The sequence below is a fragment of the Clarias gariepinus genome, chromosome 1 (genome assembly GCF_024256425.1).
Source record: "Clarias gariepinus isolate MV-2021 ecotype Netherlands chromosome 1, CGAR_prim_01v2, whole genome shotgun sequence".
NCBI classification, from domain to species: Eukaryota; Metazoa; Chordata; class Actinopteri; order Siluriformes; family Clariidae; genus Clarias; species Clarias gariepinus.
Genome location: NC_071100.1, coordinates 27,222,144 through 27,245,665, shown reverse-complemented (window position 1 = coordinate 27,245,665; position 23,522 = coordinate 27,222,144). Strand labels below are relative to the sequence as shown.

Genomic DNA, 23,522 nt, shown 5'->3' with positions numbered 1-23,522 from the left:
CCGAGTGTGTTACACCGTCCTCAGCTGGGCAAGCAGTTTGAAAAGATGCGGTGGTGCTGTCGTCACGTGGTTAAGAGGGAGATAAATTGGGAAATAAATAAATAAGCCAAGCATACTTTTCTAGTATTTTTACAACTATGTTATTGCTACGGCTGATTGGATTTATTTAATCAATTACTCAAGAGTTTTAAATGGATACTTACTCCAGTGATGTTTATGTTTCAGCTGGCTTTTTTACACCTAACTGGCACAGTGAGGTTCTCATTTTTTTTAACAACCATATTTAAAGACATAACCTGTGGTTGTGAAAAATATGTTACTGTGTATCAAAGGGCCATCAAGCAAAGACAGCAGCTAAGGAGATTTAAAATGACTAGAATTGGGTTAAGAATTGTCCAATGTATTATTAAAACCTGGAAGGATAGTGCTTAAACATTAATTTGACAGAAAAAAATGTGGACTGATAAAAACCATGAGCAACCACGATTGGAGATCACTTAAACGCTTTGTGAAGCTTACAGTAGAAAATTACAGTAGAAATCACAACTTTAATAGTAAAGCTAAGAGCATTTTCACACTCAAATGTGTAGCTGCATATATTAAGCAAACCATGTGTTAGTGAGTCTAATAAAAAAAAAAAAGCATTAATTTGCTATCGAGCAAAATATTGGACTTTGGAGAAATGTAAAAATGTCATGTGGTCTGTGGAGTCCAATTTGACCCTATTCCAGAGCGATAAGGGCATCAGGTTAAGAAGGGAAAATCATAAGGCAAGGTACCCATCATACAGTGTTGTGATCTGGAGTTGCTTCAGACTCAGTAATGTTATGTCGTGATAAAATGAAGTCAGGTGACTACCTTAATGTACTGAAGGACCAGATGATTCATTCCATTACGTTTTTCTTGTCTGATGGTACGGTCATATTACAGGATTTAAATTGTGAAAGCATTTCACACATGCACTGGCCACTACAGAGTGCTACTCATAATCCCACTGAAAGTCCTTAGGATGTGTTTTGTCTCTCTTGTGATGAATACAAAAGCTTGAGTAAAAATTAATGCTACTCTGGGTACATCCTTATTGAGCATTTTCATACAGTACTTTTTATTTTAGATTTGATGTTAGCTTTGCATGGCAATAATTAGTTTATAAAGGAAGCTCATTCATTTAGAAGACATATTTACTCCTACCTATAACCATGCATTGAATAATTTTTGCCAAGTAAATTAGATAGTAGTGCAAAAGGTACATTATTTTTCCTTGTCATGGCCATAAGCTGCAGCCAATCAACAACACGCCTGTGATGTTCAGAGCTTTAAGCATCTTTGAGCCTTTTTATTTGCTTTTCAAACATATAACAAAATAAAGCTATGGACACAAAGTATGTCTTCAATCAGTGACAGCAATGTATTCCAAATGCCCTAGGATGTTATGTTTAAAATTATTCTGAGTTACATAAAGCATTTTAGTATTCATTGGGCTCTATGTGTTTGAACAGGACATTACCCAGAGTGCATTGCACTAGTGAATTCAGCTGTTGTTTCCTCTGCCTTGGAGATGTACTTTTTCCTAGTACATGCTATCTTTTGATGCCCTTTTAATACTACCGACCAGCTTTTGATTATACTGCATCAAACATACATTACTTTACCTGAAAGCATTATGCACGTTTGTATACAGTATATTTGTTTATTTGTTGTTTGTGTGCAAGCACTTACAAATATGTAGGAGAGTGTTTGTGTGGTTGAGAGCACTAACCAATGACCATGTGGTGCACTAGAGATCACAGGAGAGAGGCCTGAGCACTCGAGTGTCCTATCCCTCGGAATCGGCTCATCCAGATTAAGTGGGATAGACGGGTCCAGCCTGCTGTGAGCCACCAGAGCAGCACTGATAAGCATTCCAGAAACACACTGTGTTAGAGTGAAAGAAACATGAACTCCCAGATTATTCGAGTGTCATTGTTTTCATCATCAATCCATCAATCCTCAATAATAGTCATCTTTGCAGTTCTAGCATTAAAATCTCTTCCGCACGTCCTATTTAGAAATGCAGGCTTAACGGATTTTTCATTTTGTGTGTGTCTATTATAGAGGATTATGTCGACTAGCATATAAAAGACTTTGATTTCTTGCTGTAAGCCATCACAATGAGCCTCTTTTCTAAATCCTCAGAGAGCTGAGAAAATCAAACTAAAGCGGCCCCATTGTATCCCAAAACACTCTATCAGTCACTTTCATAAACCAAACAACACTCCAATTAAACACTTTGGAGAAGACCACAGCTTTTGCTTCAGTTCAAACCCAACCTGCCATCTTCTGCTCTTCTGCATCCACTCTCGCTGTGTGCACCCACACCAGCACTCACGACTCTTCTTGCAAATAGTCACAAAAGCCATCAAATTAACGAGGGGTGACTGGGATATGTGGGCGGCATCTATGAACTGCATCCTCTGTGACTAATAACATTAGCGAGCACTCTTTTGTGTATCATTCCTCTACTGAGAGAAAAAGCTGCTAAAACCTTCCAAGGCAGTCCTTAGAGAGACTCACCATGCACTAATCGGTGTATTTTATGTATGTTTCTGAACAGCATTAGCTTAACTAAATTTGCTAATGGTTAGCTCGATTAGAGTAGGATCAGTAGGAGTAGAAGTAAATAAGTGGAGAGTTTAGCTCAGAATGTGTGCTTTTACAGACCCTGCCTCTGTTTTAGCTGTGTGTGAGCTTTGAAAGAGGAGCTTTGCTCTTGCAGACAAAAAAAATTGCAGCATAACTTTAATTCCTCCTTTGGGAATTTTTATGTATTCCCAGCTTACGGACTATCACAGATCTGTACTGTATTTAGTTTCACACAACAAACACAGATATAGTGTCGAAGCAAAAGGCATAAATCAACACACTTAAAGATGCAGTTTGTTCCAATGCTTAAAACTGTCTTCACACCAATTCGTTTGCTTGCTGATTCAGAATCAGAAAAAAATTGGTACTTTTTGTATCATTTGTTACTTGGTTCCTTTTCACACAAAGCAAACTACAGTATCTGAGAGAACAGGGCTTAAAATGTATTTAAAAAATGTATGCTCATCATTTATGCTGTTTTATTTATTAATTGATCAGAAATACAGGACAGAAATTAATGCTAAACAGAATTTTGGTAGTTACTGAAACACAGAGAGCAATAACAAAATACCCATATAATAGAAACTACCCATATAATAGAACATTTTTGTGCAGTGTATCAAGTGTTTAAGTTACAGAGAACACATTATATTTAGGCAGCTCTATTCTTAGCTTAGAGCTTAGAGCTTTAACAGCTTAGAGCTTTGCTGCTCGAACCCCAACGCAACCACTTTCTGCAGTTGAGTCAATTCAGGGTCGATTCACAGCAATCAAAAACTATTAAGGTTTGCTTTGGAACTGGACTGAGCGCAATTTACTCAGACAGTCTTTTGTTTTAGTCCACACCTGAGTGCAATTGCTGTTCTTACCTGCTCAAGCAAACTACTCACTCTCACTTTCTCACTCATTGCCTATACCACTTTATCCTGTATTCAGGGTCGCGGAGACCTGAAGCCTATCCCAGGAGGCTAAGGGCATGAGGCAGGGTACACCTTGGGCAGGGTTCCAATCCATTGCAGGGCACACACACATAAACCGGAGTACCCGGCGGAAACCCACCAAGCATGGGGAGAACATGCAAACTCCATGCACACAGAGACAGGACTCGAGCCTGGCCAAGCAATCCACATCAAGGAATATAATAAAGTTTAATTAAATTGACTATTGTTACACAATCTGGCACAGATTGGATTTGGCTCTTTTCAGACTGGCAGCCCAAATCTAACATGTTGTCAACCTATTTGCATTGGTTGCCAGTGGCTCACATACAGTGATATTTCCACATCCTGTATATTGCTCGGCTTTTATGCATTCCTGCTAGCTTTGCCTGTAATGACACATCCCACCAAAGTGCCACCTGACTATCACTTTATTCAAAGTCCAACGACTATTGATCTCCTTTTTCATAATGCAGTTACATCAGCTGCTCTGTAAAAAGTTAAGCTACTATGCTTTAGGAGGTCATAAACATTTTTTTACATAAGCATAACTGATATTTTCTTAAGTTCTTCCATTGTCTTCCTGCTCATTTTTTTAACCATGGATCCATGACCATACCACATAATCTTGGAAACTTAAACTTGGTATGTTATAAGTGACATAATGGACAGTTTGAAATCCATTATGAATGGGTAGAGCATCCAGTCTGAGACACATCTTCAGGAAACCACCTCTGAATGTGGTTTAAATCAGATTTGCAAAAATGTGTTTTTTAATCTTCAAACTACATGGAAGGAAACTGATTTTAAACTGATTACAATCTGCATATACCAAAAAATGGATTTGGTTTTAGTGTGAAAGCACTAAAAACAGCTGTGAGGCAGACTGCAATTGCAATATTTTGCAAAATATTCCCCCAAACTCTACATTTTATCTTCACACAAACCCACCTTACAAATTTCTAGCCTAGAAGGACGTAAACAGATGCCTACAGTGAAGAACTTTCCTAGATGGATTGCTTGGCAAAATATTGTCAGGATAGGCATATTGGCAAGATATGTTTCAAATGATATTATAAAAGATCTAGAGGCTGTTTAAAAATGACAAACGTCACACAGAAAATGGGAGCCAGAAATTCTGTCAATATACTGTCATGCAAAAATAAATTAATGTACAACACTGCAGTCCAATTAGGAATCATGCAACTTAGTTAGAAATGTATAAATGTAACCTATTTCATTTAAAGTGTTTGCTCTGTGGGCTGAATAATGGCTCTGGTACAGTAGGCGTATTTCATATGGCGAACCTTCTAAATGATAATTTAGCTCCTTAAATCATTAATGGCAGCTAATATCTAATGTAGACACAAATCAAGAAAAAGCACACATGCAATTAAGACTGTTTACTTAATTAGAATAATGATAGAGGCCAGCAGAAGGTCAATGCAAAAACCACACCAGAGCAAATAACAGAAAGATTTTCTCTTAATTTGACTGAAATAAATGCATAATTTGTTATGCAATGCTGTATCTTGTTTTTACTATAAACAGAAAGCTGGGGGTTTATATTGCCAAGTTAGATCTGTACGAAGTTCAGTAACAGTTAATCATAATTTGGACTTCTGTTTAGTAGCCTGACACCGCTAATCATTGTGTGAGGTAGGGGGTGAATCAGTGGGCAGTTGGTTTGAAAGAACAAGGGGCTGAATTTATTTATTAGAGCACATGCAAATGCATGCAAAATTCAAAATCTCAGTGCGGTTAAATTACTTATTCACATTTTTTTTTTTTTACTATATTTTTTTACAGGTTAAACAACTGTGCAGCAATTTGTTGTGATGTCAACATTCAGTATGCATAATGCTTATTCTGAAAAGATTATCTGTTGCCCATGTGTGTTAATTAATCCACTCAGGTAAAAAGTTCTACAAGATGGAGTCTCAGACAATGTGTGTAGCACAACAGGTGGTGGGACTTGTAAGTGTGCACTGTTTTCAAGCCTACATATCAAAAGAAACCTATAGGAGGTTGTCTTTTTTTCTCACCAGGCAGCATTCCAAACTAAGCATTCTTTACTGCCAGGGAACTACAAATAAAAATGATCCTGACACAAAAATATCTCAAATGGTTTTATCCCCAGCTCTTGGCTCCGAATGTCAACCATGGGTCACGTCCTCTTGCCAACTTATATTTATTACTAGCAGTGGTAAGGAAGAGGGATCAGCTTGGCATGAAGAACTAGGGGTTGTATTTATCCTTTTATCACATTATATCCTAATAATTTGCTAATCAGTGATGATTGGGCCAAAGTCCCTGAGCCTATTTTTTACAAGTCAGGTTTTTTTTTTTTTTTTTTTTACATATGTGTAATTGGACTTTAATTTAATGACAATTTCTCATTAAATTAGGCTGTTTTGTTGGACGTGGTGTTTTTTTTTTTTTCTTTCATTTAAATGGGAATAAATACAAGTCACAAAAAAGTATGCTCAAACATCTCCTGCATAAACACATACAAAAAAAGGGGGGACAGGTGTAGTGTGTGGAAACAACTAGAGATAGCAGAAGTAGCAATCACAATGAACATTTGGAACATTTCAGATTTGCTAACAGTCTCTAACTAACAATGTTTTTTACTCCACAAAAAAACACATTATAGATTTGAATTTTGAGACAATTGAAACACTCCCCAAGAACCGTTACATCCTGGTTGGCTCCAAACGGTGTCTTTTTATCATACTGATAGATGGATTGGTTTGAATGAGAGCTCAATGAAGGTGTGAATGGTGAAGTGGCACTGCCTGCACCTCTCACTTCCTTCTGAACATAATGTCCATTAGTGACTACCTCTCTCTTATCTCTTTCTCTCTCTGTCTCTCAAACACACATTGACCTGAATTTCCTGTGAGTTAATAATAGCAGGATACTAAAAGATTTTCCATCTTGCTACCTAGTTTTATCTGATGCCTATAAATTTGAGCAAATAAAATCACAGTGGCGGCACTCCTTCTACTTTCAGTCTAATATCCTGGTTACAAATTCTGCACCATCATAGTGGAAAAATGTTTCTATTGATTATAGCCTTACTGGTTCCCATAACCATTGACTGCCTCCTGTGTGACCATCATTGCCTACAAAAATGATTTTATTTTCTAAATGAAAGATGATTCTGTGAGAGAAACTGAACAAATGACACATCTACAGGATTGCCACAAAGAGGACAGAAGAAAAACAACTTGTGCTTCTAAAGCATGAAAAAAAGTGCAGTGATTTTGGGTGAGAGTTGGGTAGCTTGTTATTTGCCCAGACTTTTAAACTATTGCTCCACTGACGATGGAGGGCAAATGTATCCAAAAGCTTCTAAAAAAAAAAGGCCTGCTGCAGATTCAGACCGACTGGGATGCTTTAAGTGCAGTAATTATTGTGCACAATCGACCAACAGGTGAATTAATCAAAAGGTGTTTATGGTGGACATGTGGCTGACCGTTTAACCCATAGACATTTTTCCAGAATAATGAGCTGCCTGACTATTAATTTCACAGTCTGTTTTAATGGCTGTCTTTTAATATCTAGAAACTTCTTTTTTTAACATGACTCACTGATCTGGAGAATGTTTTTTTTTTTTTTGCTTCTTTTTTCTAAAAAGTAAGGTTTATTATTTCTTTTAACCTTCATGCTGCAAAAAAGGAAAGAAAACGAAGGAATGTCAATGTGACTCTTGTCATCATGCCAGGCTCAATTAGCTAAAACAAGTGCTTTCCTCGACAAAGATCAATTACTTCTCTACCTCACTGGCATCCTACATGGTCTTAACAATTTGCTGATCTGCCACCCTGCCTGCTCTTTTTATCTTATCGTCTTGGCTTATGTTAATGATGCACTTGATTGATCTGAGAGTTTTTCATTAGATTGGCTCATATTCCTGACAACACACTTGTGTATTATTGCATTCTGGTAGTTTGTATTCAGTTCTGAGTTATTTTATTTATAAGTCTTGAATAATTAATGAACAAAAGTTTTGGCTTCAATACATGTGCAAAACAGAGGACCAGGCCAATGGATTTGTCTCAAAATCATTAAAAAGTTTTAAAACCGATAGAAAGACCATAATGTACTATGTATTATTAAAGTAAAGGGATTTTTTTCCTTCATCATGCCTCATGCCAAGAGCCGATGGAGAAGATTAAAGCATAATTACACTGTCAGTATTTTAAATCTGAACCTGCCACTGTGAAGAGTTCCATACAAACTGCCAAATTTCCACTTGTCATGACCTAATGAGAGTTTAAAGAATTGTGCAATGCTGAAACAAATATTTCTTTCCTTTTATGTAATGTGTGTCACAGGTGCTTAAATCGCTTTCCCGGATTGAGGGTCGTCCGGGTGCATCGCTGCCCCCCATGGACTTCCAAAAACTGGAGGCCGATCTACGAGCAGCACATGGCAATGACATCTCTCCTGAAGATGTGATGTCAGCAGCCATGTACCCGAAAGTATTTAAAGAGTTTAAAGAGTTCACTTCCAATTTTGGGCCCGTCGACTGTCTCAACACACGACTGTTTTTGGATGGACCAAAAATCGCAGAGGAGTTCGAGGTAATGATCCTCCATTCTTTTCATTCTACCCCTCTTACTGTCATTTTCTATTTCTTTCTTGTGCTCTGACTGTGTCCTTTTACGTTTTTGTCATTGTCTTGCTGTGCATGTTTGCCATAAATTATTATAGGTGCTCGAATGATACCTGTATCTGAGAAAGTCTTTACTGTTCCCTATTCTTTTTTTCTTAAGCCTTCTTTGCAGATAGGTCTATGGCAAATCCAGTTCAGCCTCTTTATAGTGCAAAGAGATTTGACCTTTGAATTGCTGGCGAAAAGCTGGACCCTTATTCCTCCTATTTTAATATTCAATGTCAATGACAGAAAAGTGCTAAATTGGTCTTTAGTGGTCTGACCTGTCCTTGTGCTAGAGTAGGTTTAACTGGAGTGGTGTAATGTTTGTGTGGATGTGGATGATAGTGAGGATGAGCTTTTATTAGCAAAGTGAATGTCAAGATATGAAGCTTTAACAACATTCCCCTAACCTCAAATATTCTGCAAACAAATTGTGTGCCTTCATCCAGACATAGCATTTGCTTAACATTTCATTTGCTTTCCCTACCTTGTCAATGTTCCTCTCACCTAAATCCTTATTAATCCACACCACAGTAGTTGCCTTAACAGAGAACAAAGACGTTGTGTCCTCCTGTCGGGCAGAACCTACCAGGCATAGACATGGACATGGTGATGTGTTACATACTGAGAGGAGATGAAAGGCCAGACCTCTGCAGCTAATTAGACACAGAAAGATCCAAATGAAAGGGGGAAACAAGTGAACTTTAACTCAACTCATCTGCTTGCCCTATGTCAGAAACTCCTCTGATGAGGATAGAGCAGCATGTTAGCATGATCAAATGATTTGATTTAAATTTTCCAAATATGCTTACACTTGCTTTTCATTCTTGATAGTAATCATAATATTGTCTTTAGTGAAAATCTGCATAGTACTTTCTTGCTAAAAAGATTGTTTTTGGCACTCTGGTTTCCCTCATTCCTTAGAGAAAACCTATCTAATATGTAAGCCATCACTGATTATGTTAGATCAGCATGGTCTAGATAAAGCAATCACTGACGTGTGCAACTTTCAAAATAGCTGTGCCAATTTCACTGCCCAACAGCATGTGACGCAAGGCCTGGCAGAAGCCGAAGTTAGCTCCGTGCAAATAGGTCATCTCTCAGTCAGGTTGAGGTTTATTATGTGTTCCTTTCACTTGTTCATTTCCTCTTCCTCTGTTTGTCACTCAGGTTGAGTTGGAAAAAGGAAAGACGCTACATATCAAAGCTTTGGCTTTGGGCGACCTGAACAAAGCTGGACAGAGGGAGGTGTTTTTTGAGCTTAATGGTCAACTGCGGTCCGTCCTCGTCAAAGACACTGTGGCTATGAAGGTAATTACGTTTTTTTCCAAATAAGCTGAGAATCTTCAACAAAGAACCTAGGACACATTCTTATTCTCCTAAAAATACATTCTTATTCTCAATTTTGAGTTTCTTCAACAATAAGCTTTTCATACAAACATACTCATTAGCATTAGTTTAGGCTGCAGAACCAGCAAAACTATAATGAAGCTCAATTTTTGGTAATAGCATCTCATTACTGAGAGACTATCTTTTAAGCATCTTCTAAATCATCAACTGGCTGGGCACCATCTTTTCACTCTCTATATATGGGTGAGAAGTTGTTTTATTTAGTTTGTTTTTTTTCCAACCATTTTGTCAGATTACAAGTTCTCACTTTGCAGCTTTTACAGCAACAGTCAAAAATGCCACTTCCCTTCAATTTCTCACATAGCAGATGCCGGTCATTACTTTGATAAAACTGAGAAGATAAAGTGCCAATCTGTCCTTTTCTATATTGTTTAATGCTTCAGAAACAGTACCACGTCTGCGACCTCTTTAAACAGACATCATAGACTCTCAACAGCATGTCAACACTACTGTATGTGCCAATCTGACAACTTCAATGTAAAGGATCTCTTGTGTCTGCTTATCCCTCATTATTATTAGAGTACTGTGCCAGTATGTTTTCGCAGCTGACATCAGGTAACGAGAGATTGTCAATTTAGCAATTTCCCCCTTTAGACTTGTAAACAGTGAATGATTTCAGTTTCAGTCTCATAATAAAATACTTAAATACAAGATTAGGGGCCTCCCTGAAAGGGACTTATTTAAGTAATGTGAACTACTATGTCATCACACCTGACTTCAAATTAAGTGGAGAGTGTAAAATCTGCAATTCCCAACCCTGGAGGCCTGGGCTGAACACTTGCACAGCTGTAATACTACAAATGAGAGCAGGTGTCAGGAGACTTCATGCATTCTAAAGCAAGGGGTCTGCATTTAAAAAGAATAATGCAATGTTTCTACCACATCTGTATTATAATTTGTGTTGCACAACACAGTTCCTTAGGTGTTCTACTGGATCTAGGTCTGGTGACTGGAAATTCCACTGAAGTTACTGTCATGTTAATGAATACACTTTGTGATGTGGTACATTATCATGATGGATGTAGCCATGATGGAAGTAGCCATTCATCAATCGGAACCTTGAAGGGATGAACATGGTCTGCAACAATTCTCAAATGCTATGTAGCATTGATTAGTATTAATGGGTGCAAAGTGTACCAGGAAAACATGACCGACACCATTAAGCCACCTCCACCATCCTAGACTGTTAATACAAGGATTGTTTAGTCGATGGGTTCATACTGTTGGTTGCTGACCCTACTATATGTGTACATCAACAGAAATCAAGATTTATCAAACATGGTTACAACTGTCTGGCTTTGGTGAGGCTGTGCCCACTGCAGATTCAACTTTCTGTTCTTCACTGACAGAATGAAAAAACCACATGCTCTTTTGCTGATGTAGCCAATCCACCTTTTTAAAGTTTTATTTGTACTGAGATGCTTCTTTGCTAACCACAGTTGCACAGAGTGGTTATATAAAATACTAAAGCCTTTCTGTCAGTTTGAGCCTGTCTACCAGTTTCTGTTAGCCTCTCATCAACAGGATCTTTCTGCCCACACAACTGCCGCTCACTAGATGTGTTATTCTTTATTGTACCATTCTGAATCAACTCTAAACTGCTGTGTGTGGAAATCCCCGTGGATTAGCTATTGCAGAAATGCCCAATCTAGCCCATCTGGCACTAACAATCATGCCAGAGTCAAAGTCACTGAGATCCCCTTTTTCCCTGTTCTGATGGCTGATGTGTACATTGCCTAAAGCTGCAAGGCTGTATCTTCATGAGTTTATTTATTGAACTCCTGCCGAATAATTAGCTGATTAGTGTTCAAGGTTTCCATAAAAAAAGAAAAACTCTGGTCCTGACAACAAATTAGGCTTTGACTCCATAATACACTTTAACATTTCCATTTAAAGAAAAGAAATATATATTTCACCAAAACATCAACATGACTTGATCTCCAGAGATCATGTTGACTATGTACGGTTAGATTAGATTAGATTAGATTAGATTAGATTAGATTAAACTTTTATTATTACTGCCCTAAGTACATGTACAGAGCCAGTGAAATGCAGTTAGCATCTAACCAGAAGTACATAAGTAGCCTATTTACAATAAATAAATACAATGTGTTATACAAACAGACGTTATGGTATATAGTGAAATAGTAATGTTCAGTATAACTGTGCAACATTGTGAAGTGAATGTGCTATAGTAAACAGCAGGTGTACATTGCCTTAGGCATTAGGTAATAAAGATGTGGAATATAAATATATATACACTATCGTTCAAAAGTTTGTGGTCACTTTCTAACTCCATGATCGTTTATTTTTTATTTCTTTCTACGTTGTAAAGGAATGCTGAAGGCGTCCAAAAAATGCATTAATCTCCTTTGAACTCTTAATGGTGAGACGTGTCTGCTACTTCTGCTCTGTAAAGACTTTATAACGCCTCTAATCTGAGGTGCTGTTAATTGGTCATTTTTCAGGCTGATAACTCTAAATGAACGTCTCGTCTGCGGCAGAGGTAGGTTTTGGTCTCGCCCTCCTGGGATGGCCTTCATGAGAGCCAGTTTCATTATGGTGCTTGACGGACTTTGCAAATGCACTTGACAATACTGTTCTTGCAAGAACTATTACAGAAAGGCTGACCTCTGTGTCTTAAAATAACAATTAACTGTTGTTTTTTGTTGTTGTTACGTAATTACCTAATTCCATATGTGTTATTTTATAGTTTGTAAATCCCCAGTATTGTTGTAAAATGTATCAAATTAATCACTAAACTAAAACAAAGAAATTTGCAAGTGACCCCAAACTGTTGAACGGTAGTGTATATATAATGTCTGTAATGGTGTACAGTATAATACAGTTTAAAGCAGTAACTATGCAGACATTGCAGTGAATTAGCATGTCTGGAAGATGTTTTACCGCCTTGCCCATTGAGAGTTGTTACAAACTACATCTCAGTGTGGTACAGAAATTACACTGCTCGGGACCGTAAAGCGCTTCAGAGGGTGGTAAAAAACGCCCAACGAATCAATGGCACCCAGCTACCCAGCCTCGAAGACATTTACAAGATACACTGTCCGCAAAGGCCAGGAGGCATCATGAGAGATTCCTCTCACCCAAATCATAGACTGTTCACTCTGCTACCATCCGGCAGGCGCTACAGATGCATCAGTGCCAACAGACTGAAAAATAGCTTTTTTCCTGCGGCTTTTACTGCACTGAACAGCTGATCATAAACTGTTAGCTAACACATTACTGCACTGTCACTTTCTGTTTATATTGCACTACTTCATTTTTTACCACTATGCATCTTTGCACCGTCAATAATTATGCTTATCATTGCACTACTGTATACCCCACCCATAATTATTTTGTATATACTGTACAAATAAGAACTTAAACATGTTTATCCTTGTAACCATGTATTCTTCAGTATCATGGAACACAGGTAAGACTTTTCAAGTCTTCTCAGAAAGTATGGATGCTGCTGTGCCTTTCTAAGATGTCAGTTTAACAAATGGTAAATCTGGATCAAAACACTTTAGACTGCTTTCACAAAGGACTAGGGCACTTGAACAGAGTAAACTTGACCCTAAAGTAGTGTGAACACTCCCCATCAAGAACCATAACATGGTACTGTATAATGTCATATACATAGGTGTAAATATAGTGGGGTAAAAAAAAAAAGGTATTTCGTCAGCCACCAATTGTGCAAGTTCTACCACTTAAAAGGATAAGAGAGGCCTGTATTTTTTATCATAGGTATACCGCAACTATGAGAGGCAAAAAAAGAGAAAAATTCAGAAAATCACATTGTAGGATTTTTAATGAATTAATAAATAAAATAAGTATTTGGTCACCTACGGACAAGCAATGTTTCTGGCTCTCACAGACCTGTAACTACTTCTTTATTAGGCTCCTCTGTCCTCCACACGTTACCTGTATTAATGGCTTCTGTTTGAGCTCGTTATCAGTATAAAAGACACCTGTCCACAACCTCAAACAGTCACACTCCAAACCCCACTATGGCCAAGACCAAAGAGCTGTCAAATGACACCAAAAACCAAATTGTAGACCTGCACCAGGCTGGGAAGACTGAATCTGTAGGTAATCAGCTCAGTGTGAAGAAATCAACTGTGGGAGCAATTATTAGAAAATAAAAGACATACAAGACCACTGATAATCTCCCTTGATCTGGGGCTCCACGCAAGATCTCATCCCAGAACCACACGGGGGGACCTAGTGAATGACCTGCAGAGAGCTGGGACCAAAGTAACAAAGGCTACTGTACCATCAGTAACACACTGTGGCGCCAGGGACTCAAATCCTGCAGTGCCAGATGTGACCCCCTGCTTAAGCCAGTACATGTCCAGGCACGTCTGAAGCTTGCTAGAGAGCATTTGGATGATCCAGAAGAGGATTGGGAGAATGTCATATGGTCAGATGGAACCAAAATAGAACTTTGTGTTTGTAGTAGAAAGAATGTTGAGTTGCATCCAAAGAACACCATACCTACTGTGAAGCATGGGGGTGGAAACATCATGCTTTGGGGCTGTTTTTCTGCAAAGGGACCAGGATGACTGATTCATGTAAAGTAAAAAAATTAATGGGGCCATGGTTCGTGGGATTTTAAGTGAAAACCTCCTAACATCAGCAAGGGCATTGAAGATGAAACATGCCTGGGTCTTTCAGCATGAAAATGATCCCAAACACACCTCCCCACTGTAACTATAGGAACAACGTTGTTTTTGGAAGTTGTAGTGTTATCTCTCTGTTTAATTTTGTTTAAAAACATATTGCAGTAAAGCCTTATGACTCCCACCTGCAGCAAAACACTGCCAGTGACAGCAGCAGGAAAACGCAAAGGAGAAGTATTCATAGGGAATTTCAATCATGAAATATGGGTAAAGAGTTGAGCAATGGGAACACTCCTCACTTTTTTGTGTGGTGGCCATGTGTGTGAGTGTAATACAGTACTGTGCAAAAGTCTTAGGCACCATATTATATGCTGTACCAATTTTGTTATATATGTTTATCATGTCTGCATAATTATGAACAAAATCATTCAGTATTTTCATATATAACTTAAAAATTAATAAATAACATTACAGGAGAATAAATGCATTGCTGTAAAAAAGATATACTACACGACAGACCAGTTTTTATATGAAAACAAAAACCAGTAGTGTGTGTGTATATATATATATATATATATATATATATCCACCAACCAAGTAAAGGGTACAAATGAAAGACGGAAACGGACATGAGAAAATGTATTACCTAAGGAGGCCACTTTTTCAACACAGCAGGCTGAAAATTTGTAAATTGAGATGTAAGAAGGGGGTAAATCCACAGAAAATGTTTAATCTTGATTACATTGTCAATACTATAACTCTACCTATAAAATGTATTAAATGTTTTGTCAAATATAGATTGTTTTCATTTATTTACCACCTCAGAATAGCTGCCCTTAGAATAATGATTCATTTGTGCATATTGGTAAATAGATTTGTTTTAATTCTTTAATCTCGTATAGAAAAAAAAAACGTACTTGTGCTAATCTCATATATACTGCAGAAGTGATGTGTTTGGAGTATTTCCTTACTCACTGTACTCCCAATCGTGTGCACTTTCCCCTTTAGGAGATGCACTTCCATCCAAAGGCTTTGAAGGACATCAAAGGTCAAGTGGGAGCCCCTATGCCAGGGAAGGTGGTGGAGGTGAAGGTAAAGGAAGGTCAGAAGGTGAAGAAAGGTCAACCCCTTTGTGTACTCAGCGCCATGAAGATGGAGACTGTGGTGAACTCGCCACTCACAGGAACTGTGGCCAAGGTGTATGTCAAAACTGATAGCTCACTGGAAGGGGATGATTTGATCCTGGAGATCACAGAGTAAAAGTTAAAGTACAGGAATATGGCATGGGTTAAACAGCACACCGCCACTAACAATAATGATATTTGGCTGTTTATTAACCATCCTAAATTGTATTACATTTTAAAAATACTGCCGTTTTAAATATAAATGCAAAAACCAGACAGGTTTAATAACCAAAATATGAATAGTTTATTCAGCAATATATTTTTATTTTAAACTGAATTGTCTACAAATTGTAACTATGTGTAGGACTGAGGTTCTCTTTCTTTCATCAGTTTTAAACACACATATTCATCTAGGAAAATTCTATCTGTGGCATTTTGTATCTAGTTATGTGACACCGCTATATTTTCCACTGTGATTATTTTAGTATTGGAAGTGATCTTTTTCTTTTTTCTTTTTTTTTTCCTGTTACCATGACTAATCTAGTCAGTGTAAATTATAAAAATTATGAAGTTGTATGTGCATATGTTTGTATGAGATCTCTTTGGGACCAAAGTACACTAATTTTGCCACAAATGTACATTAGTGGAGCATTAAGAAAACTTTATAATAGATATAAAATGTGAATATTAAGCTCTCAAGAACATTCAAATTAAATCAGAAGATTAGATGGGTTGGCATGATAATGTACCTTGAATTTTAGAACATGCCATAATTTCCCTGAATTATGTGACCATTTTTATAATTAGATCGTAGAACCAAGCTAATGTGTGTTTCAGTGTAAACCTTTGTACGTTTTTACCAACCATTATTCTTGTTTAAAGGGCTTGAAATATTCCAAAACAGTGTGCAATAGTGGTGCAATAGAAAGTGGCCACATAATAAAATCTTCCTTTTCTTTTATCTTTCTCTTCTTTATGCCCACCTTCTCCATCTCAAGACTTTTTGAGTCTTACTGTTTACACTGGATGTGTACTAGGTGTATAGTCACATTGATAATAACATAATAAAGTGTCTTTGTCTTCATCTTGTGTATTGGTTTACCTCATCCAAATCATACATCGTTTAGCAATGTACAGTATAATGTTCTGTTCCCTGGCTCACTGCATTCCACCCAATTCATTTACTTCTCTTATATAAGCTTTCATCTTACTCCATTTTTTATATTTTTAAAAGTCTCACCAGTTCTGACTTTCAGAAATAGGCAACAGCACATTAAGGTGTACAGTGTTTAAGCTGAATATTCACCCCCATATTTTAGCATTACCCCTTGCCACGGAAACAGACAAAATTGTGATTGTATATTACAAATGTACAAAAGCTAGGCCATGGTATTTGGTTGTGTGTTTTTAATAAGGATTTATGGTAGACATTAGTCAGAGAAGCAACCAAGAGCCTAAGTGTAATTCTGAAGGAACTTGAGAGATCCACAGATTACAGAACAAACATATACACTCTAGGATATATTTAAAAAAAGGATATCTTGGATGCTTAGTAATTTTTGGGGAAAAGGGTTTGGTGGTAGCATCATTTTAAGAGTTGCCTTTGGCATCTTACTTTCTTCTTTGGCTAACTTTACTCTTAGCAGAGGAATGATCCATTTGTAATAATGAATTTAGGGAACCATCCAAGTCAAACCTTGTTTGATATATGTAGCAAAAACGTTTGCAGAAACAAATTTAATGATGTTTAGGTATGTTTACTAACAAACTCTGGGGTCTTTTAGAAAGCCATCCCAGTAACATATGATACAAATACACACAGATACTTACAAACCCGATCATGCACAATAGACAATTTTAGACAATAGACAATTTTAAACACAAGAAGAACGTCTTAGGTTATTTTGCTGTACTCCCTGTTCCCTGAAAAAGTGGGAAGAGATGCTGCGTGAAAACGCTATGGGAACGAGAATACCAACGCCGCCGCACTGCAAGTGTCTGGACCCCCAGGATTGGGTTGCGTGTGCGCACAATAGCCAAGGAGGTCTCAGACATAGCTCTGGGAGGCTGATGGGGTCTGTAAGCCCAGGAGTAGCATGAACTTCCAAACTATAGAGTCTAACCAATGTGTGCGGAGAGGACCAACCTGCCGCATAACACACTTGTGCAAGGGGACACCTCTTGCCAGCGCAATAGAGCAATCCCCCTGGATGAATGAGCCCTGATTCCTAGAGACGAAGTGTGACAATGCGCCTCGTAGGCTGGGGCAATCTCTCGAAACAAGTAACTATGGTACAAACCATCTTAAGAGTCAGAAGCCAGACAGGCGCTGACTCTAGTGGTTTGGAAGGGGTGTCAATCAGACCCCATCAGTCAGAACATGACAAGCCAAAATAGCGGCTACGTACATTCTGAGGGTACTAGGGCATAGGCCCAAGGACAACTTTTCTTGCAGAACTCCAGCACTGAAACAATTCGGCAGTGGACTGGGTCTACATGTTTCGCCATGCACCACTTTCAAATACCCTCACCTTGAGGGCATAAGTGCGTGAAGGTTCCAGGGCTCCCAACTTCATATGCCCTGGAATGTAAATTGCCTTGAGGGACGGGAACTCTTCCCGTGCCCAAAGCAGAACCTGGTGCGCTAGCTTATTCAAGCAGCGCGAGCACAGTCCACTCTGGAGATTATGTACGAGACTAGACCACCCGCACTAGAACATGGTAGCCTCAACTGCTGGAGGAGGTGTTTCAGAGCCAAAATAAAGCCATCATTTCGGGGCAATTGAAGTGCCATGCGAAAAGATGGCCTCTCCAGCTCCCTTGGGCTGGCTGGCCATCTAAGACTGCACCCTAGCCCCTGAGTAAATACCCTGGCTTTAAACCAGAATGTACATCGCCCCGAGGGACAAGGACTCACCCTGTGTCCAAAGCAGAACATGGTGCACTAGCTTATTCAAGCAGCGCGAGCACAGTTTGCCCTGGCGATTATGTACGAGACTATCATAGTGTCGTCCACTCGAACTAGGACATGGTAGCCTTTTAACTGCTGGATGAAGTGTTCCAGCACCTGAAATAAAGCCATAATTTCGAGACAATTAATGTGCCACGCGAGAAGATGGCCTCTCCAGCTCCCTTGAGCTGGGCGGCCATCTAAGACTGCACCCCAGCCAGTTAGGGAAAGCGTCTGTTGTTAGCATTTCATGACAACAAAAACGCACATAGAGTGGGACTCAAAGTCAGAAACCAAGGTCTGAACCACATAGAACTTGGCGAACCTAAGAAACGTCTTGTGTTGTGGCAATATTTCAATGTGAAAATATGCGTCCTACAGATCAATTGTCACAAACCAATCCCCTTGTTGAATTTAAGAAACAATCAATTTGACAATCAAGCTTTTGAACCTGCCATTTTTGGATAGCGGTTGAGTCTGCGAAGATCTAAAATTGGACGCAGCCCGCCGTTCCTCTTGGAAACCAAGAAATACCAACTGTAGTAGCCTGACTCTCTGTCTGGTAGAGGAACATGTTCTATTGCCCCTTTCCCAGCATCTCTTCTGTCTTCATCTGTGACATCATCATATAACCCCTCACCTTTGCATCAACGATATTCGATAAATCGAAATTGATGGCACGAAAGACACGGGATGAATAAGGCTTATTCCATGAAAGAGTTAACTCATCATAAAGGTCGCCCAAAAAAAGGGAGAGAGAGAGATAGAGAGAGCGTTGCTGAGGCTCCTCCCCCGGCCACCCGACAGAAACCTGTCGTCTAAATTTTGAGCGCTTGGGGAAAAATCCCGCTACTGTATTGTAGGTCTCTCCTGTCCATTCACAAGAAATGCCAATGCGCGCTTGAGAAGTGGATGGAAAACTTCCTGGTCCGGCGAGAGAAAGGGGGAATTCCGTCTCGTGCACGCCTGCCGAATTGCACTGTTTAACCCCAGGAATGCACCGTGGCTCGCGGTTTCTCTTTAAAGAATGCAAGCTGCGCGCGAAGCACTCGAAACAAAGGTGTGGAGATCACGCTCCGAAAGAGATTTATCACGCGGAAGTACGGATCTCCTAACAAACTCCACCATATCAGTGAGTTAAAACTTTTAAACTGGCTTGCACACATGACATGCGAACACAATACGGTCCTAAAGACAAAAAGATCTGAGGAATGTTTTTGGTTCACTCCTATTTATGACCTACAGGTGCACTTCATCAGATGACATCACCTGCCCCGAGGTTATATAAGCCAAAAATTTGGCGTGTTTGGTACACACATGCTTTACAACCGGCAACACATAAAGATGTTCCCATAGCGTTTTCATGCAGCATCGAGTGTAGCTTTTGAAAAGGAACATCCATGCATGCACTCTAGAGCCAAAATGCAAACCCTCAACCCTGAAGGTGGGGGGCAACAGTACTAACCACTATGCCACTGTGCCACCATTACATTGGCCCTTACTTATGCTAAGTCAATGGTTCTGAAAAAGTTTTATTTGTGAAATTATGTAGATCTACAGTACAGTCTGTTAAACGTAGATTTCTTTTAGAGTGCTAGATGGAACCAGTTTGTTCCGAGATTGCATAACTCCCTACTGATGTTTGTACTTATTCCATGGTCCTGAACAACTGCTTTTTTGTATCACCCAGTCAGAATACACAACCACAGTAGGGAAGAGCAATTAGATTGTGTACAAATTATTAAGTTATTTGATGCAAGACTTGATCTCTGATGAGAAATAGCTGGAGTAGTCATAGGATATTAACTCCATTATTTCCAACAGTTATATAATTCATTTACTCCATCAAGCATAAGGCACAATTTACGACTAGTACATGTCAATTTTTTGGCAATGTTGTAATATTTTGCCGACTTCCAAACCTGTCTCAGACTTGTAACAATTTCCACAACTGTTATTTAAACAGGCAGTAGTACATTTATATTTAGGCATTTGGCAGATATTCTTATCCAGAGCAACTTACAAAAAGTAGGTAGTGCATGAAGTTTTCATGTTCTTCCCATGCTTGGTGGGTTTCCTCTGGTTTCCTCCCACAGTCTAAAGACATTCAGGTAAGGCTAATTGTTTTTTTTTCTAATTGCCTGTATTATGTGAATGAGAATGTCAGTGTGTGTATGAATGGTTGTGTGCCCTGTGATAAATTGGCACCTCATCCAGGGTGTACACCGCCTTCTACCCTTAGTCTCATGGAATAGGCTCCAGGCCCCCATGACACTGTATACAGGAGAACTGATATAGACAATCAATGAGTGAGTGAGTTTTTTAAACATTTTCTCTCTTTTGTTTTTAACTCCACTCTTGTTTATTGACTGAACCATATTAGGGTGTGGCCTGCCAAACACTGGTTAGTGGTTGGTAGAGAAATAAAAGGCGGAAGAATTAGGATTTTGGCAAGGGAAAGAAAACAATACACAGGTTTAGTTTGGTGAATGGGAGGATTAGGTTAGAGAATTAAGAAAGAAGCCAGCTTATCCTTATCCAGCTTATGTAGATACCTTCTATTCTATAATTTTTTTACTTATTTAGTTTTGGGCTTATATGTTTGGGAAGTTGGGCAACAGAGGTGTAGGAGCTGTGGACCATAGAATGAAATGCAGTTTTGGGGACAGATCCTGAAAAATTGCACTCAAGGATTAAAAGGACTGGTGAGATCTATTAGAGTCTGCTTAACTTGGTTTGGGTTAAGTGCTACATTTCCTTAAACGAGCATGTTCAAAAGCCTTTTTAATTTAAATGAAGAAGCCATTAGGCCGGATTTAAAGCCATTATGTGCTAAAGTTATAATCTGACTTTGGTTGTTTAATGTTAGTCCTTTTAACAAGATTAAAAGGGGAAAATCATATATCAAACATAAAAAAAAAAAAAGCATGGCAAATAAATCCTTTTTTTCTATAGTCTGCTTAAGCAAAAGTTTTAGTAAAAGTTTGTTGGGCCTCCGAGTGATGCAGTGGTAAAGTGCTCCTAATGGTGCGTGAGCAAGCAGTTCGAAAAGATGCGGTCGGCTGACGTCACACAGTTCGGAGGAAACACGGGATAGACTTCGCCCTCCCGACTGAGTGGTAGTAGTAGCCTTAATGTGGGAGCCCCCTAGTGACGGGGAGGAATTGGCTACGACTAATATTGGGGAGAAAAAAAAAAAAAATTATATATATACTGTATCTACAAAAAAAAAAAAAAAAAAAAAGTTTGTTTACACTGGCCTTCATTACTGTTCGCTTGCTGCCTTCTAACTCAGGCATCAAAGCAGCTCTCTTTACTTTTAGATCTGCAGACTTACACATAACACTTGTAATGCTGGGGTCACAACCTCACTACACTTAGATTGGCTTGATTTTGTTCTCAACACATTTTGAAATTGTAGTATTTAAAAAATATTTTACAAATCACTTGCCTCAGTTACTGGCCCTAATACATACAAAAAAATAAATAAAAAAAAAAACCTGCAAGCATGTTATTGTGGCATATGCAAGTATAAAGCGAGTCTTTTTACAAGCTGGTAGCTGACACAATTTAATCAGCCTGCAAGATCAAGCTTACTGGTTTACTTTTTTTTCCTTCTAAACTTCCGAACTTGCTTTAAAACAGTTCCTGGTGAAGACAGTATGTAGGGGATGTATATCACATTAATTAAATTCATAAGACTTTCAGAGCATCCCTCATGCCATTACTGCAGGGAGTGTTTATAAAGCTGGTAGGAATTTAAAGAACAGCATATCTTTTAAGTGAAAAGCACTTCAAACAGAAAATGCTTTCAATGCACTTTTGGATTTGCCATTGATCACTTGTTCCAACTTCCCTCTGGTTTCTCATCCTGCTTCTGTCTTATAGCTAATCTTACAAAAAAATCTAAAAAAAAAAAAAAAAAAAAGCTAACATCTTTCCCAAACTGATCTTATTTTATGTGAGATTGTGTAAGTGTACCTTACAAAGATTATAAATCTATATATATATATATATATATATATATATATATATATATATATATATGTGTGTGTGTGTGTGTGTGTGTGTATATATATATACGAATATGTTTACAGTTGTGTGTCCACTGTGTGTCACAAAGCCGGTAAAGATACCATACACAAGATAGTATATTGTATAGATCAAACAGTATCTGAAACATTAGACCTTTTACTCTAGTGAAAGTTCCACTTCTAAGTCTTCTAATACAAGTAATTCAGGTTAAATATATCGTTATTAGACTTCTGGTACCCTAATACAGTGTACAATGCCAACAGAATGTTTTCAAACCCTTTTAAGTTTTCCCCTTTTTTATGTTTCACACTGATCTTAAAATGGATTCAAATCCTTTTTTTTTCCTCATCATTCTACGTGGAATATTTCACAATTCCAAATTAAAAACAGGTATTTAAAAATTACTTTAATTTCCCATTTATGTAAGTTTTCAGACACTTTATTATGACTCCTGCAATTGTTCTTTGGTTTATCTTACTTCTAACAGTGGTCCTTGAGATGCTTCTAGGCCAGACAAAAGCCATTTCTCACTAAACTGTGGTAATCTTCCACTTGGCACTGTTGCCTTGCACCTCCAGGGTCCGGGTTCGATTCCCGGCCAGGCTCGATTCCTGTCTCTGTGTGCATGGAGTTTGAATGTTCTCCCCTATCATGGTCAAAGTTGACATTTTCAGGAGATTGTGCTACATTGGCTTTTATGTGGAATCAGACCAGACACAGTAGTTTGAGTTATGTGTATGTATTTATGTACATTTGCTATCTTAAAATATGAAGACATCACCAATCAGGTCATCAGATGGTTTAACCTGAAATAAGACCAGGTCAAGGTGGAGATAAGGAGCATTCATCATCACAAGATCATAAGGCTTATAATTTAAATATCAACCATTCAACAACCACAACAATGATAAACATTGATTCAGAAACAGTTCATTTTTAAAAACTGCAGTAAAATTATCATTTCAGATTATTAACCCTACTTTTTAACTGGGTTACAAAACAACCACTGTGAAAATAGCCAGAATTTTGTTAAATAAATCATAAACAGCAGTCATTTGGCTTCATCCATTTCAGTTTGAAACTTGAACCAGGGCGGTGTCGCATTTAGACTTGATATTAAAAATATTTTTGGACCTCCATCAGATATGGGTC

General features: G+C 38.3%; 1 protein-coding gene across 1 annotated transcript in view; it reads left to right on the top strand.

Annotated features, from left to right (window-relative positions):
• The window catches only part of pcxb (pyruvate carboxylase b), a 224,751-nt gene extending 209,153 nt beyond the window's left edge, over positions 1-15,598 (top strand). The window contains exons 19-21 of the mRNA XM_053495657.1: positions 7,904-8,152; positions 9,397-9,537; positions 15,270-15,598. Of these exons, the coding sequence (XP_053351632.1) occupies positions 7,904-8,152; positions 9,397-9,537; positions 15,270-15,521 (642 nt within the window). The 3' untranslated portion in view covers positions 15,522-15,598. The remainder of the gene's footprint in view (positions 1-7,903; positions 8,153-9,396; positions 9,538-15,269) is intronic.
• The last annotated feature ends 7,924 nt before the right edge of the window (positions 15,599-23,522 follow it).